Genomic DNA, 15,298 nt, shown 5'->3' on the forward strand with positions numbered 1-15,298 from the left:
CACCTTGCCTACAAGCAGGCATTACTTATTTCCACAGCTGTTTGAAGTTTGGGCCTAGATCTTGAAGGCAGTTTTCCCCACTGCTGTCTGTCTAAAGGGTTTCCTTCCAGATTATCATCAAGGCAGGGGCACAAGCCTAAAAAAGCAGACCAGTTCCTGGCCAAGTCACCTCTTGCCACAGTTGTAACCTGGGTGTAAAATAGGAAAGCTAGTTTGAAAGATTATCTGCCATCTAATAGGGTAGGGAATGCAGAATTCGCCTGATTCTTGCTCAAAAGGTGAAAGATAGGGTCGGGTGGGGGGAGTAACCCAAATTGTGTGAGGTTGGGAAGAATCCAAGGAGGAAGGATGTGCTTGGGCTATTTTGGAATCAAATTCAAAGACGGTGTAAAGGGTGGTTCTGTCAGAGCAAGCAGTGGGTCCCACATCTGAGCTAACTTGTGCTCTACTAGCAAGGCAAGCATATGATGCTCAAAGAAGACAGTTGAGGGGGGCAAGTGTGCTACAGGAAAGTGTCATTTGGGCAGGAAGCGTATCTTGGAGATGCTTAGGCTAGGAAGATGGAGGAGTTGGGGTGAGTTTGAGTGGAAATAACCTGGAATGGAAAGTCTTCAGGCTCCTTGGCTTCTCTTGGGTCAAAAGTTACACCAAGCATGAAGCTGTTAAGTACATATCCTTTTGTAAGAACTCAGGCTGCCCTGAAACCTGCCTATGCTAGGGAAGGGAGTAGGAAAGGCTTACCTCCGTTCCTCAACAAATCTTACTCTGGGTTGGAAGAGTGGGCAACTATAGAGGGTGCTAGGAGTAGTCAAAAAATCAAACGACATATTGCATTGGGCAAATCTGCAAAAGACCTCTTTAAGTGTTAAAAAGCAGAAGTGTCGCTTTGAGGACTAAGGTGTGCTTGACCCAAGCCGTGGTATTTTCAGTTGCATCATATGCATACCGAAAGTTGGACAATGAATAAGGAAGAAAGAAGCATTGATGTCTTTAAATTAGGGTGTTGGCAAAGAATAGTGAATATACGACAGCCAGAAGAATCAACAAATATTGGAAGAAGTACAACCAGAATGCTCTTTAGAAAGCAAGGATGGCGAGACTTTGTCTCACGTACTTTGGATATGTCAGGAGGGATCAGTCCTTCGAGAAGGACATCATGCTTGATAGAGGGTCGCTATGAGTCGGAACCCACTTGACAGCACCCAACAACAAGGGGCTGAAGAAAAGGGAGGCAGAAGATGCTTTCACAGAGCCTTGATCGTGGAAATAAGCAAGGACGTTAACAGTAACCCCAAATCCATGCTTCTGTAATGTTACGCCCTTTCTTTGCGGTCTTGACACAGGTCTGAGCAGAAGCCTCCTGGGCGGGAAGCCAGGCACCGGTCCCACCTCGGTCCATTCTCAGTCTGGGAGTCTCCTTTAAGAGGCGGGGCCGGAACTGGCCGTGTGTCACTGGCTTTGTACGTGTCGGAGGCGGAGTTTCAAGAAGGTTCTTGCAGCATGGCCGCCGCCACCGCCGCCGCCGCCTTAGCGTTCCTGAGCCGGGAAAGCCGAGCCCGGGCGGGGGGTATCGGAGGCCTGCGCGTCCCGGCCCCAGTCACTATGGACAGTTTTTTCTTCGGTATTGGGGAAAGGAAGGGATGGGGGTGGAGCTGAGGCGGCCTAGGTAAACGGCGGGGATGAGGCACAGGAATCCGTTTGGGTGCACGACGTGGGTGGGGATGGAGGGACTCCGTCGCCGACCTTGACGACAGCGGGCCCCGCGCGCCGACGCTCGAGCGGAAGAAGACGGCGGGCCCTGAACCCAGTGGGGAGCGCCCCAGGTGTTTCTAAGAAGGGACGTTTGCTGGGCGTGTAACGTGCCGGTCAGTCGATGGTTGCACGTGACGGGGGCTTGGTGAAATGTTCCCGCCCCACGCGCACACTTCCACTGTTCTTTCTCCCAGGTTGTGAGCTCTCTGGGCGCACCCGCTCCTTCACCTTCAAGGTAGAGGAAGAGGATGATGCCGAGCACGTGCTGGCCTTGACCATGGTGAGGGAAAGGCAGGAGGTAGGGGGCGGCGGGTACAGCGAAGACTAGCTCAGCTTAGGCAAGCCTCTCCCTCCTCCACTTTACTGGGAGTCACCTCCTCTGCTTCACCCCCACATGGGCAACTCCGTCGGCAAGGTTATCCAGGCACCTTTGAGTTTGAGCAAGTTCTAGGGCAGATGGCTCCACCTCAAGCCTTGCAAGACGTAGAAGCCCTGTGTACCTTTCCCAGCTCTGCCTCACCGAGGGGGCCAAGGATGAATGTAATGTGGTGGAAGTTGTAGCACGAAACCATGACCATCAGGAGATTGCAGTCCCTGTGGCAAACTTGAAGTTGTCCTGCCAACCCATGGTGAGTTCTTAAGCCATACTTGGGGGCAGGGGCGAATTAGCCAATAGGCAAAGTAAGCATGGTGTTTATCATGCTTAGCAGATCATCTGTAGTGAATAATTTCACATTTTTCACCACATCAGTGATTTTGCTTCTAGATATGGCTGGCATTTGTCTCTCTTTCAACCCCACAGCACCTTCTTAGAGAATCAAAGCCTCTCTTTAAATTTGCAATCCCTGACAGGGGTGAATGACCCAGCAAGCAAGGTAAGCACGGGCTTACTTGTGCTGACTTAATAGTCTACAGTGAAAAGTTTCACATGTGGTATGTTCACTACAGATGATCTGGTAAGCAAGGCAAGTGCTGTGCTTATCTTATTGGATAATCCACCCCTGCCTGGGGGGGTGGGAGTGGGGGTTGGCTGGAGATTGAAAGCTTTGGGACTCACTACCAGACAGGGTGAGGACTGGAAGGGGTCAAGCCTTTATCATTTTCTTCCTCCAGCTCAGCCTCGATGACTTCCAGCTCCAACCACCTGTAACCTTCCGCCTAAAGTCAGGCTCTGGCCCTGTGCGAATCACTGGGCGGCACCAGATTGGTGAGAGTGAGGGGAGGGCCTTCTCCTTTGCCTCCAGTCCACTCCAGGCCTCCCCACACTCCTGCCCCATTTCCACTTCATTGCGCGGTGCAGTCCCTATACAGACCCTACATGCTCCCCTCCCCTAGGCTATGCCCCTTGCATCATGTATCCTCCACTCTTCTGCTCAAGCCCACCTCCTTCATGGAACCTGGCCCAGCTTCTCCTGCTCCATTGATGTGTACTCCTGTAGCTCTTTGGCACCCAATTGGTGGCTAAGACTCATTCCAACTAGACTATAAGCTATGGGCGGTCAGGGTCCCTGTAAGCCTAGCACCACAAGGCCTATAATTAAGAATTGCCCAATAAATGACGTGGTGTGAAGGAGGAATGGCTTCAGCCTTCCTCCCGTCCCCCTTATTGCTTGTGTGTCTACCAGTTACTATAAGCAATGATGTTTCTGAGGAGGAGGAGAGCGAGGAAGAAGACAGTGAGGAGGAGGAAGCTGAGTTGTGCCCTGTCTTGCCTGCCAAGAAGCAAGGGGGCAGGCCCTAGCCCACCTTGGTGAGTCAGGGACGGAGCAGGGAGGTGTGGGCTGGGGAGGAGGCAAGAGGAGCAGGTAGGGGTCTAGATGCTGAGCCCTTATCTGCTCTCCTCAGGTCAGCTAGCAGCCTGTGACTTGTGCCATGCACCATGTTCCTGGACAAGTCTCAAGAATTTGAAATGTTTCTTCTCTGTTGAAGAGGGGGGTTTGGGGCAGGGGGTGGTGGGTGCTTGGGTTGGTGCTAGGAGAAAAGGGGGCCCATTTTACTTAGGGTCCTGTTGTAGACCTAGCCATGTCTGGGGCTTTCCTTCTCTCTAGGGGTGGGAGGAATTTGGGACTTCTGACCCTCTCTCCCACCCACCTTCCCATGAAGATTGGAGGTCAGTAGTTGAAGCTCAGGACTACGCATTTTTACCCCTTTTTATATTTTTGGATAAAGGTTGAAATAAAATAGCATGAGTTTTTTTGCAAATCATGAGTGGCTTCTTCCTGTGCTGGGATGACATTCCCCTAGGGACCACCAGGTGGCACTGTGGCAGCATCGAGGGTGGCCCTGGGCCTGGGAGAGTATAGGGAAATGTGGGATCCTGGTATCCCTGGGGCCTGGGCTCCAACTCTCTTGCTGGAAGGGGACCTCCCAACACCTAGACCTTTACCAGCCCTGTGGGTGGGGGAGGGCCATTCCAGGAGGTTATCAGTGTCCAAACAAGGGGTCTGGGCCTCTGTCAGCACTCAGGCTGATGGGCAGGGGGCAGATAAGGGGGCTTAAGCTGCCTGAGGAATGTGCATCCCTAGCCCCATGAAGGGGGCTCAAGTCCAGGGAGGGCCTGTGAGGGGTCTGGTGGGGGTCAGTCTTTGCTCCTCCTTTGAGTCTTGCAGGCAGGCAGGGTTGGGCGCTTAGAAACCTGATTCCAGGTGCCAGATGGAGGGGGTTGGCCAGATTGGGTGACAAGGAAACCAGAATCCGGGTGGCCTGGCATATGGGGGCAGAGAGGGGCTCCTGGGAATTGGCCTCCTGGGCTAAAGGGTTCCAGCATACTGCCTGGTCTGGGGGTCTCTGGTACCTGGAATCGCGAGGTTCTGGGCCTTGGCTGCTGCTGTGCCAGGAAGAGACCTGGATGTACCTGGTGTGCTCTAGAGTGTGTGTAACCAGCCCCGGGGTCAGCAGTTCAGCAGCTGTGTTGAGGGGAGCGTCAGTGCCCAACAAACAAACAAAAAGTTACCTCCTGAGACAGCCAGGGGCCAGACAGGCTAAGGATGCACAGAGACCAGGGCCTGTGGGGAACAGACCACAGTGCCACCAGCTGCTGGGGAAGTGAGTGGCCAAGTGAGAGGGAGGCCTAGATAACTGAAAGGGGCCGATACTGGTCCGGTGAAATAAACTGGAGGGAGTGCCCCCACAGCACGGAGAAGTCCTCCCTGCTCCACAGCCATCCCTGGAGAAGGAGGTTCCCTTTCCCACAAGGGTGAGAAGCTGGGGGGCGGGGAGGGGGGGGTCTTATTTTCAACTTCCCTTCTTCCTCAAATTGAAGACAAGGAAAAAGACCCCTTTGTGTTGCGACGGTCAGGGTCACAAGCCGCATTCCCCGCTCCATGAGGAGTTTCCTGAAGTGTTTCCCCCAGGGAGCCAGGGTGGAGGGGGCAGTCGAGCTCGCAGCCATTCGCCTCTTCTTGGCACGTGGCGGGGAGCTGGCGCCCTCTGGTGGGCGAGGCTGAAACAGCCGAGAGGACGCCCCTGACCGTGTCGCTCCCCAAGCGGCCTCTCTAGGGGTGCCAGGCGCGCGCGCCTTGGTGCAGGGGCCTATGTGCCTGACTAGGCGGCTGGGCGACCGGCCTTCAGGCGGAAGGCGAGGGGATAAGTCACTAAGGCTGTCATTCACTCATTCATTCGTTTCTGGGAAGGACTTGGGTTAGAGCAGGGGAAGCCGGCGGTGGTGGTCCTGCCCTTCCCTTCTCTCGCCGTCAGCTTCCTAACTTTCGGCACGTGCTTTGTTGGAGGCGCGGGAAACCCGCCCAGTGCAGCGAAAAGTCATCTCTCGGGGGATGCCTCCCAAGCCGACCCATCTACCCCCTGCGGTGGCCCCGCCCGGATATTAACCCCCCGCTTGGCCGCTGATGGCTCCGTGCCTTCCGCCGCGGTTTGCCTGTTCTGGCTTCCCGAGGGCCCCGGCGGCGCTGACCGCGCTCCTGCCCGCAGCGGGGGCCCAATCCACATCAGCCTCCTCGTCCTGGAGTTTCCAGGCCCGTTCGGGTGCCCGGGAGACAGAGCTGGGAATTGTTTCTTCTCCTCACCCCTCCCCCTCAGTGCACAGTAGGTGTGCTGCCAATTCGCTTTGGCCCTAAAGCGCTGGGGGCTGAAGGCGCACGCTGGGGCTGCCGACCGCTGTAGGAGAGACAGACCCGTATTGGGGGGCTCCGGGCAGAGAACTCCCAGACAGATACCCCAACTGTTTAACGCTGTCTGGGCGATTTGCATTTGAACGGTGGGCAGGAGTCCGCGGCGCTTTGAACTCGTGGCACAGGGGGCGGCCGCCAGAGCTAGCTGCAGTCGGGGCGGCAGTGGCCGGTGGGTATCTGACTGGCCCGCACCTGGTCGCGGCCAGGGGTGCGTTTGGGAAGAGGCAGAAGGTGCGTGTTTGGGTCCCGGCGAGGGCGTGTTTGCGTTGGCGAAGAGTGTGTGTTTGTGTTTTCAGGGAGTGTGTGTGTGTGCGTGTGTGTTTGTGTTTGCGGAGTGTGGGGGCACCAGGGGAGGTGGCCGGGCTGTCACTCAGCGATCAGGTTGACAGGCGCTCCCTCGTCAGGGCCCGGGAGCTCTGATTGCAGATTCTAGGAAACAAAATAGCAATTGTAATTACGGGGCTTTGATAAGATAAAGGAAGGAGCGAGTTGACCGGGAGGCGAGAGAGCGCGGGAGGGAGGGAACGGCCTGCGGGGGCCCCGGCCAACATTTGCATCTGTCTGTCATGGGGCTGTGCCCGGAGAGAAGGGGCGCCTGCTGCGAAGGTGTCCCTATCGCCCGCCCCCCGCCCCCCGGCCTCCAGAGACCCCGACTCTGGGTCGGAGGAAAGGATTCCCTCCAAAATGAACTATGACTAGGGGTGAGAGTGCAGTTGTTGGAGGGTCTCCAAGTGGAAAGCAGTTCTCCTGCAGAGGCCCCTTGGCAGAGGTGAAGGCGCAGGTTTGAAACCCTGACCTCGGCCTCTTCAGGCTCCAGGATCCCATTTTCTCTGGAGGGGTGAGGGGGTGAAGAGCATTATGGTTCAGCTCAGGGCCCTCAGAGCCTTCTAGGGGCTCCAGAATCAAGACTGAGGCTATTCTGAACCAGGTGCTCTGCCCCGCCCCCACCCCCACCTCTGTAGGGAAGGACAAGTGCCCAGAGTGGTCCTGGCTGGGAACCCAGGACCTATACATACTACAGGCAGACTGGCTCCCCTGACCTCTGCCGGGGTCCTGCTTTCTGCTGTTCCCATCAGACTTTTCTGAGGGCTGGCTCCGCAGTGGGGAGAAGACTCTTCCCTTTCCCCTGCTCTCCATCTCTCCGCTCATTCATTCACTCGTTGATCCATACAAATAAACATTTTCAGATAACAAACATTGCTATAGGCAGGGCATGAGATTAAGATGCTGAGCAAACAGTCATCGTTTCTGCCCTCCTGAAGCTTACATTCCAGTGCAGAGGGGGAGGTAGACACTTAATAAGCCACCACGCAGGCTTCTAAGAAAGTGATGACACCTTGAGGAGGGCTGTGAGCACCTGGAGACTGCCTGACCTCTCCTCTGATGGGCCTGCCTCCCAAAGCGCTGAAAGGAGACAGGCATGCCAAACCTTTGGCAGATACAAGTGCTCAATAAATGGTGGTGCTTACAATTAATATCTATGGCGGGGGGGAGGATGAAGACAAGTCTCACTGGGGAAGTTGCACATGGGCTAAGGTCTGAAAGCTCACCCAGTGTCCCCATCATTCATTTATTCATTCAGTAAACACTCAATGCAGAGCAACTCTACCCAGTTCTGGCCCATGAGCTGTAAAGTTCCGAACTAGTAAGACATGGCCCCTGCCTGGGGTCAGTGTGGGCAAGAGCTAGCTGAATGAGCAGAAACCTGGAGAAGGTAACAAGGAGGCAACTTCTCTGGGAAGGGAGCCTGGGACAAGTCCCCTGGCTCCCCTCCACTCATTGCTCAGTGTTTCCGTTGATGGCTGGGAGTGGGAAACATGGGGTACAGGGAGTGGGGAGGTAGGCAGAACTTGGCTGTGCTACTGGACAAGGGCCTGCCTGCCACCTCTGTCCTGATGGCTTCCTGGACCCATCCTACCCCCTCCAGCCCTGCCCCCAGGGACGTGGGGGCCGGTTGAGGGGGGTTGTGGGTGAAGGCAGCAGCTGGGTAGGGCACCTGTGGCTCCACCTGCTTATCAGAAGTACCTGTCTGGGGCACCTCTACCCACCCAGGCTGCTCCCACAGAAGCAGCACTATTCAGGGGTTCCAGGAGCCCCTGTGGAAAAGCCATGATTTTGGGACAAGGAAAGGCTTAGACAAGCCCCTACCTTCTTTGTTGCCTACCTCACTAGCTTGTTGACACAAAGCACAGGTTAGTTCCTAGTACACAGTGGGTGTGTAAATACCCGTTAAATGCACAAAAGATGGGCATTCAGAGGGACAGGGCCGCAGCTCCAAGATTAAGTCTCTTAAGAAAAGCAGCTGAGGGTCAAGAAAAGCAGCTAAGAGTCATTCTTTGCTCCCTCTGCCTGCTAGTCTGCAGAGCAGTGAGCTCTCTCAGGAACCTCTGGGCTCCCCTTTCCACATGGGTGCTGATGGGTCCTCCCAAGCTTTGGTCTAGTGTGTGTGTGTAGGGAAAGGGGGACAGAGACACGGGTGATGGCGATAATAGGCAGGCATTTCTTGCTCCCAGAGCCTCCTTAGAAACTGAGCAAGATAGGCGAGACCGGCAGGGCGGGGCACTCTGCGGAAAGATGGGGGGAGCTGGGTCCCCCCATCGCACACGCAAGCACTGTGCGAGAGACGGGCGCACTGCCGGTCAGTCACTGTTAGGGACAGCCGCCACCCGCAGGCCCGGCCCGAGCACACAGTAGGTGGCTGCTCAGAGGCATCTGCGGACCCGGCCCCAAGGCGGGGAAAGGGCACCGTCGGACTCAGGCGCACGGGCGGTACAGGGAACTCCGGCCGAGGGTCTCCCGGGCCCCACAGAGCCGGCAGCCCGAGGCGACCACATCCCCGAGTGTCCGAGCCCCCAGAGCGCGCGAGTGGACAGGCCGGGGTGGGGGAGGTGCCCACAGGGCCGTCCCCGCCCTCCTGCGGGTGCCTAGACCCCTCCCCTCGCCCCGACCCCCAATCCCAGCCCCGTCGGCTGCCCCGCCCCAGGCGCCCCGCCCCGCCCCGGGCTGCGTCCCGGCCCTGCTCCCAGCCGGGGGCTGCGGCTCCGGCCGCCCGCCCGCGCTCCCCCCTCGCACCCGGTGCGGCGCCCCCCGCCCACCCTTCCCCCTCCCTCCCCACCTCCCCACCCGCCCGCTGGCCCGTTACCCTCCGCCTGCTCCGGCTCCCGAGCAGCCAGCCGCCACCGGCTCCGGCAGCGGCGCAGGCGACTCAGCGCGGCACCGCGCGCGGGAGAGCACGACAGTCCACGGGCCCCGCGGAGCCGCGTCGGCATCGCCGCTGGGCTCCTGCGCCCAACCTTTCCTCGGCCGCCACCGCGCCCCGCTTGTCCCCCCGGACCGCCTGCGGGACGGCGTGATCCCGCCGGGCTCTCCGCGCTCCCGGGCTGCGCGCCATGGGCAGTCCCCGCTCCGCGCTGAGCTGCCTGTAAGTCCCCGCGCCCCGGTCCCCGCCCGGCCCACGCCCCCGCGCCTTCGCGGCTCACCCCGCGCCCCTCTCCCGCCCGCTTTTGTCTCCCGCAGGCTGTTGCACTTGCTGGTTCTCTGCCTCCAAGCCCAGGTAAGGAGCTCTGCGCGGAGGCGGGAGCCGGGTGGGGACGCCGATTGGCAAATGTCGGGCAGGGGCAGGAGGACGCACCCTGAGGCCAGGGCGGCAGGGCTCCTTAGAAACCCAACCACGAGCTACCTCGTGGAGGGAGCTGAGGAACAGAGAGGTAGCGCTCTGCCTAAGGTCACACAGCAAGTGCCTGGCAAGGCTAGAACGCAGGGGCTGAGTCCAGCGCCGTGTCCCACGCATCCTATAGGTCGGGGTGCACGGGGACTCTGTGGGCAGCCGTACCTGCCCGCTGAGGAAAGAGGCAGCCGACCGGGGGTGATGTCTGGAGAAGTCTGGGTGATTGTCGCTGGGAACCTCTCCGGGGCACTCTGGGGAGCCTTGGCCGACCCGGCCAAGCGATCCGGCGCCCAGGCCCTCTGCGCTCGCAACATTTGCTCCGTAAATTTGTCTTTATAAATGTCACCGGGCGAGTAACGCTACCTCCCCACTTAAAAGCGCCCTGCTCCTCTAGGAAGGCTGGGTGGAGACCTGCCCTGTTTAGGGGCTTGCTCCCCTCTTCCGAACTGGCGCAGAGCGCAGGGTGTTTCCCAACAGGTGGGTCTAGATCCTCCTTCATCCCAGGCTGGGTCTGCACGACTATCTTAGGTGGGCTGTGGTGCCTGAGCCGGTATGTTGGGGTCCAGGCCCTGCCGGCTGTCTGGGGCAGCGGAAGGGGTGCGCAGGGCCATGGGGGCCGCTTGGGCCCCTGGGCAGAGTAGCATTATAATGGCGTGTTGTGTATTTTTCAATTTCCTAAAGGTAACTGTTCAGTCCTCACCTAATTTTACACAGCATGTGAGGGAGCAGAGCCTGGTGACGGATCAGCTCAGCCGCCGCCTCATCCGGACCTACCAGCTCTACAGCCGCACCAGCGGGAAGCACGTGCAGGTCCTGGCCAACAAGCGCATCAACGCCATGGCAGAGGACGGCGACCCCTTCGGTAAGGCGGGCTGCGGTGCACCATGGCCGCAAAGGTAGCTAGTGGAACATGACCCGGCTCACAGGCTGTGACTGGACCGCCCAGTCCCGTCTGCGCTGGCTGGAGGCCCGCAGGCTTCCCAGCTCAGAGATGAAGGAGTTAAGGCAAAAAAAGGTATCTTAAAGGTCGGCTGGAGAAGGGAGGGCTGGGGAAGGGACCTCCGGGAGTACTTGGCCCACAGGTGCCCCCTTCCCTACCCGGCAGATGAATGAATCCAGGAATCTCCCTTTACACACCCCCCTTCATACACCCCACCTCCACTGCAGGTGGAGGCAGGGGGTTCGGGGGAGGGGGCCCAGATTTAAGGGAAGCTCTTGAAAGAGGATATGTGGTTAGGGCCCACAAAAAGGGTGGGAATGAGGAGAGAAATCCCCCCAACTCTCCCAACTTGGAAAAGGGGGTGCTGTGAGCCTTTAAAGACTTGGATCAGAAGGGTCGATTTCACCTGGGAACTAGTCTTGAAAAGGTCCCTCGAATTGCCTAGGGACCCCAGCAGCTAGGGCAGAGCTCTCAGCTCCCCGTGGGGTGTTAAGTCCAGGGAGCTACTGCCTGGTGGAGAGGCTGAGGACTGATTGATTTCTAAAACATTCAATATTCCTGCCTTGAAACCGGGCCAATTTCCAGAGTCCTGGATGCACCAAGAGAAAAGCAAGCCCTCTGGGCGGCGGGTGTTGTTTTTAGAGAATGATTATTGTGAGTTTAAAAACCTTTAAATAATGACCAAGTTAAACAAGCATGAAAGGAGAGGGGAAGACTCTATTAAAATGTAATAAAAAGGTGAGGCTTTTTAAGAGCTAAGAAGAAAAATGAAGACTGATATAAAACAGAAAAAGAACAAGCCTTTTTTCAGATGTGGCGTTTGAAAGGAGTTGCAAGTCTGTAAATGTTAAAAAAGAGGTTCAAGATTGTTCTCTATGAATCTCTGGAGAGACCCCCGCGTCTGGCAGAGCGATTAAAACTCTTCTTACTTTCACCTTTTTTAACATTTCCTGAATACTTTCTCCTCTTCTCGAGCCAGTTTGGGGGATCGAGTATGTCTCGCTGCATTTTTTCTGCATCGACGTAGCTGACTTCCCTTCAAAGCCAGGGAAGGAGACATAATTTTCCTGGGATAAATCTGTCACTGGGGTGGAAGAATAGGTTTGAAAATGTTAAGCTTTCCAAAAACCCGGTTGGGAAAGCCGCTGTAAACTGTGGCCCCAGCTCCCCAGATCCATCTGGGAAGGAGAGTGGGGGCTCTCAGAGTGGGGGGTGGGGGTGGGGGTGGGGGTGGGGGGGTGGGGGTGGGGGTGGGGGTGGGGGCTGCCTGCCCGGTGGCCCAGCTCCCCTGCTGGGCTGGCAGGGCCGGCCTACCGTCCCTTTGTCCCTCCAAACTGGCTGCTTGCTGCCCTTCTCAGCTTCCTAGGAAAGGAAAGGAAGGCCTGGCTCATCCTGGGTTTGCTCCGATGGAGCAAATGGCCCGACATCCTTGGATTCTGAGGAAGGAAGGGGAAGCTAAATGGTGGCAGGGGAATTAGTCTTCAGAGCTCAGAGTTCTGGTGTCCATTTCTCTCCACAGACGTATAGGAGGCTTCCTAGGTCCTCTGGTTCCTGCTTGCAGGGCAGATATAGAGTTGGAGGCCCCAAGAGTCAGAGCAGAGGTTTGGGGTGTGGAGCCAGGACAGGAGGAGTCTGGGGGAGCACAGCAGAGAGATCCCAATTGCTTCTTCATGGGTTCCAGGAAGGAAGAGAGGGACCCACTCCATCCCTAGCTGTCCTGTGTGGCCAGAATCCTCAGAGTGAGGTCCCCTCACTCTGTTTCTATCGGTGTCCTTAGAAGTGGTTGCTCCTTGTTCTGGGAGCCAGACTGGGAGAGGGGTGAGCAGCCTGACTGGGTCCAAGAGAAGGTGGGCAGGAGGGAAGGTGACAGCTGCATTTCCCCAGCTGACTTGGGGCCAGAGTGGGGACTTAGCCATTGAGTCCCAGAGCAGTGTCTGTGTGAATGGGGGGCAGCCACAGGCTGGGCAGTAAGGCTGCCTTAATGACCTTGGTGCCATCCCTACCCTCTGATTCATCTCAGGCACAGGGAAGGTGCCAGTGTGTCAGTGCTGGTTGGGAACTGCTTTCTCAAGGAGAGAAGAGGCTGGGCTCTGCAGTGGGGAGGGCAGGAGACCTAGCTAGCCCCTTCTGCCCCATCCCAGACAGCTAACTCAGCCCCCTCCCTTCTTGGGGTCAGCCTCAGAGGGAGGAATGTGCTCTGGTGGATGGGTACTGGGGCTTCTGTGGCCAGCTGGATGTCTAAAAGGGGTGGGTAGGGAGGGAGCACAGAATTCAGGCCCCATCTTCCAGTTTCCAGACTTGAGAGGCCAGCACACCTGATTGTCTCCTCTCCTTGCCCATAGAAAGTGTTTGGTCACTGCGGTAAGAAACACACCTCTGACAGGGGTTATTGGAGAAAAGGCTACTGAGTCGTCGATTTCTGGACACTGGGGCTAGGGACGATGGTGACTGGGAAGCAGTGGGGAAGGGACATGGTCCTCTCAGCTGGTGTCTGCAGTTTTGGAAAGCAGCTGGCTTTGGGCTGTATATGTAGGGAGGGTCAGCTCCATCTCTATCCCCTTCTCAGCAGACAGGACTGCTGCAGGGCTGGGGGATGGCCAAGGCTGAGTTAGAACCCAAAGTGGCGGAAGCAGGAGAGAGTGCTGTTATATTCAGCCTCCGGCCTTGAAGTCACTGCTGCACCTGGGATGTTGGTCAGGAGCTGTGCGGCATGTGCACATGATATTTCGAGCTGGAAGGAACCTCAGAGATCTTTTGGTTAACAGTGGCATGCAGATCAAATAAAATTTTACTTGGAGCCTTGACATAAAAATCAGCACTGTCTGGTTTAAAAAGAAGTTGGGAGGAATCAGCTTTTTTGATTGAATGGACCCAAGACCCCTCTGCAGAACCCAGTTTGTAAACCATGATCTCACCCCAATCCCTCTGTAAACCCAGGTCAGAAGCCCAAAACTTGACTTTCTCAGGGTTGCATAGCCCATCAGTAGCACCTCTTGGGTGCCTGGCCCTTGGAGCGGTGACTGCTGGGATGTGACAAGTCTGCAGGCCAGGTAGGGTGAGGACATGGAATGGTGGGGGTCAAGGTCCTTTCAGTAACTGGCCCTCCTACCGTCCCCGATAGCAAAGCTCATTGTGGAGACAGATACCTTTGGGAGCCGAGTGCGAGTTCGAGGCGCTGAGACCGGCCTCTACATCTGCATGAACAAGAAGGGGAAGCTGATTGCCAAGGTGAGGCCCCAGAAGGAAGGTGGGCCCCTGGGGCCTGCGGAGACCCTAGGGTCTGGGGAGCAGGCTGAGCTGGCTGAGTTCCTACAGGACAGCCTTGTGCCTCCCATCTCAGCATGGTGGGCAGAGAGACACACAGAGCCACCTTGAGCTACCTAATGATTGGAGTGGGGGCGGGGGAGGAGAGGGAGAAGGAAACTGCATGAGAGACAGACGGAAAGCTATAAAGGCTAAGGAGGAAGAAGGAAGGCTAGGGAAGGGGCTGGAGGTGGGGGGGTTGGTAAATTCCATATATCTTTTTAACAAATCGCCAAATTGCTTTGCTATTATGTCCAATTACATGGTACCAGCATTTGGAATGTTCAGTAAGCCGCAGGCCCAGCCCCTCAGCCTAGCTCTGAAATGGCCCCATTAGTCACGGCTCCTCTCCAGCCCCAAGCTCCCCTCTTCCTAGGCTTCTGGGGCTTGGGGCTCAGAGCCTCCCCACAGGCCTCCCCTCCCCCATAGGGTGGCTGCCCTAGGGCCAGGGAGCTGGAATCCTCAGGGACTGAGGGGGCAGGTGGGGAAACGGCCCTAGCAGCTCTGGCCAGACTGGTGGGCAGGAGGCCAGAGCAGGCAGGGTCTGGGCCCCTCTCTCTGCCTCTCTGTGTTGGGGCCCAGCCCCTCTGTAGACAACCATGTGTCACTGCTGCCCGGGAGGACAGGAAGTTGCCGGGTGGGCTGCGGGTTGTGAGGGATTAGAGAGCGGGTGCCCACCTCACCATCTGCTGGGGTGCCCACCTGCTGTCTGGGGCCGCTTGCCCTCTGCCTCTGGTGGGGGGGCCCTGCACGGAGCCCAGTAACACCGTGTCTGGCCCCCCTACCTGCAGAGCAACGGCAAAGGCAAGGATTGCGTCTTCACGGAGATCGTTCTAGAGAACAACTACACGGCCCTGCAGAATGCCAAGTATGAGGGCTGGTACATGGCCTTCACTCGCAAGGGCCGGCCCCGCAAGGGTTCCAAGACACGGCAGCACCAGCGTGAGGTCCACTTCATGAAGCGGCTGCCCCGCGGCCACCACACCACTGAGCAGAGCCTGCGTTTTGAGTTCCTCAACTACCCGCCCTTCACGCGCAGCCTGCGGGGCAGCCAGAGGACTTGGGCCCCAGAGCCCCGATAGGCGCCTGCCCAGCCCCTCCCTGCAACTCCGAACAACGGAGAATTTCATCTTGATGGGAGCAAAATAAGAGAAACTTGAGCAAGATGAGAGCTGCGCTGCTGAAGGCTGGGGGAGGAGCTGGGGGAGCCCCGGTTCTAGTTGTTGATAATTGTTTGCTGTTGGTTTTTTTTTTTTTTTTTTTAAACAAGAGAGGCTCTATTTTTGTATTCCACTTGGTTGTGGTGTCCTCTGTCTTCTTCACTCAGGAAGGCCTGTTAGTGGCATAGACTGGGATTCTGGCAGGGGATTCCCTGGGGATGGGGTGGGTAGGGGAGCCTTATTCTAGCCTAGGAGAGGTACACTGCATCCCCAGGACCCACAGAGTGAGCTGGCCAGGCAGCCAAGGACTCCACTGCACCCTCAGGTGGGAGCAGGGAGGGAAGGGTTG

General features: G+C 57.3%; 2 protein-coding genes across 2 annotated transcripts; both read left to right on the forward strand.

The window, feature by feature from the left end:
• Positions 1 to 55: 55 nt before the first annotated feature.
• On the forward strand, positions 56 to 4,223 carry NPM3 (nucleophosmin/nucleoplasmin 3). Its single transcript, XM_003409165.4, has 6 exons — positions 56 to 1,621; positions 1,947 to 2,032; positions 2,262 to 2,381; positions 2,866 to 2,959; positions 3,378 to 3,502; positions 3,598 to 4,223. The coding sequence occupies exons 1-5, from the start codon at positions 1,501 to 1,503 to the stop codon at positions 3,491 to 3,493; spliced, it is 537 nt and encodes a 178-aa protein (XP_003409213.1). The 5' UTR covers positions 56 to 1,500; the 3' UTR covers positions 3,494 to 3,502; positions 3,598 to 4,223.
• Positions 4,224 to 9,268: 5,045 nt separating this feature from the next.
• On the forward strand, positions 9,269 to 14,971 carry FGF8 (fibroblast growth factor 8). The gene is made up of 5 exons (XM_064269104.1): positions 9,269 to 9,300; positions 9,396 to 9,615; positions 10,261 to 10,408; positions 13,608 to 13,714; positions 14,581 to 14,971. Exons 1-5 carry the CDS (start codon positions 9,269 to 9,271, stop codon positions 14,869 to 14,871), a joined length of 798 nt encoding a protein of 265 aa, XP_064125174.1. The 3' UTR covers positions 14,872 to 14,971.
• Positions 14,972 to 15,298: the final 327 nt, after the last annotated feature.

Source organism: Loxodonta africana, chromosome 16, assembly GCF_030014295.1.
Source record: "Loxodonta africana isolate mLoxAfr1 chromosome 16, mLoxAfr1.hap2, whole genome shotgun sequence".
Lineage (NCBI taxonomy): Eukaryota > Metazoa > Chordata > Mammalia > Proboscidea > Elephantidae > Loxodonta > Loxodonta africana.

Bases quoted from the DNA above. Each gene is read 5' to 3' on its own strand.
- NPM3 (XM_003409165.4), top strand. From the start codon at position 1,501: ATGGCCGCCGCCACCGCCGCCGCCGCCTTAGCGTTCCTGAGCCGGGAA. The intron at 1,622-1,946 runs GTATTGGGGAAA...TCTTTCTCCCAG, and splicing joins TATGGACAGTTTTTTCTTCG to GTTGTGAGCTCTCTGGGCGC. The intron at 2,382-2,865 runs GTGAGTTCTTAA...TTCTTCCTCCAG, and splicing joins AGTTGTCCTGCCAACCCATG to CTCAGCCTCGATGACTTCCA.
- FGF8 (XM_064269104.1), top strand. From the start codon at position 9,269: ATGGGCAGTCCCCGCTCCGCGCTGAGCTGCCT. The intron at 9,616-10,260 runs GTGCCTGGCAAG...AATTTTACACAG, and splicing joins TGCCTAAGGTCACACAGCAA to CATGTGAGGGAGCAGAGCCT. The intron at 10,409-13,607 runs GTAAGGCGGGCT...CGTCCCCGATAG, and splicing joins AGAGGACGGCGACCCCTTCG to CAAAGCTCATTGTGGAGACA.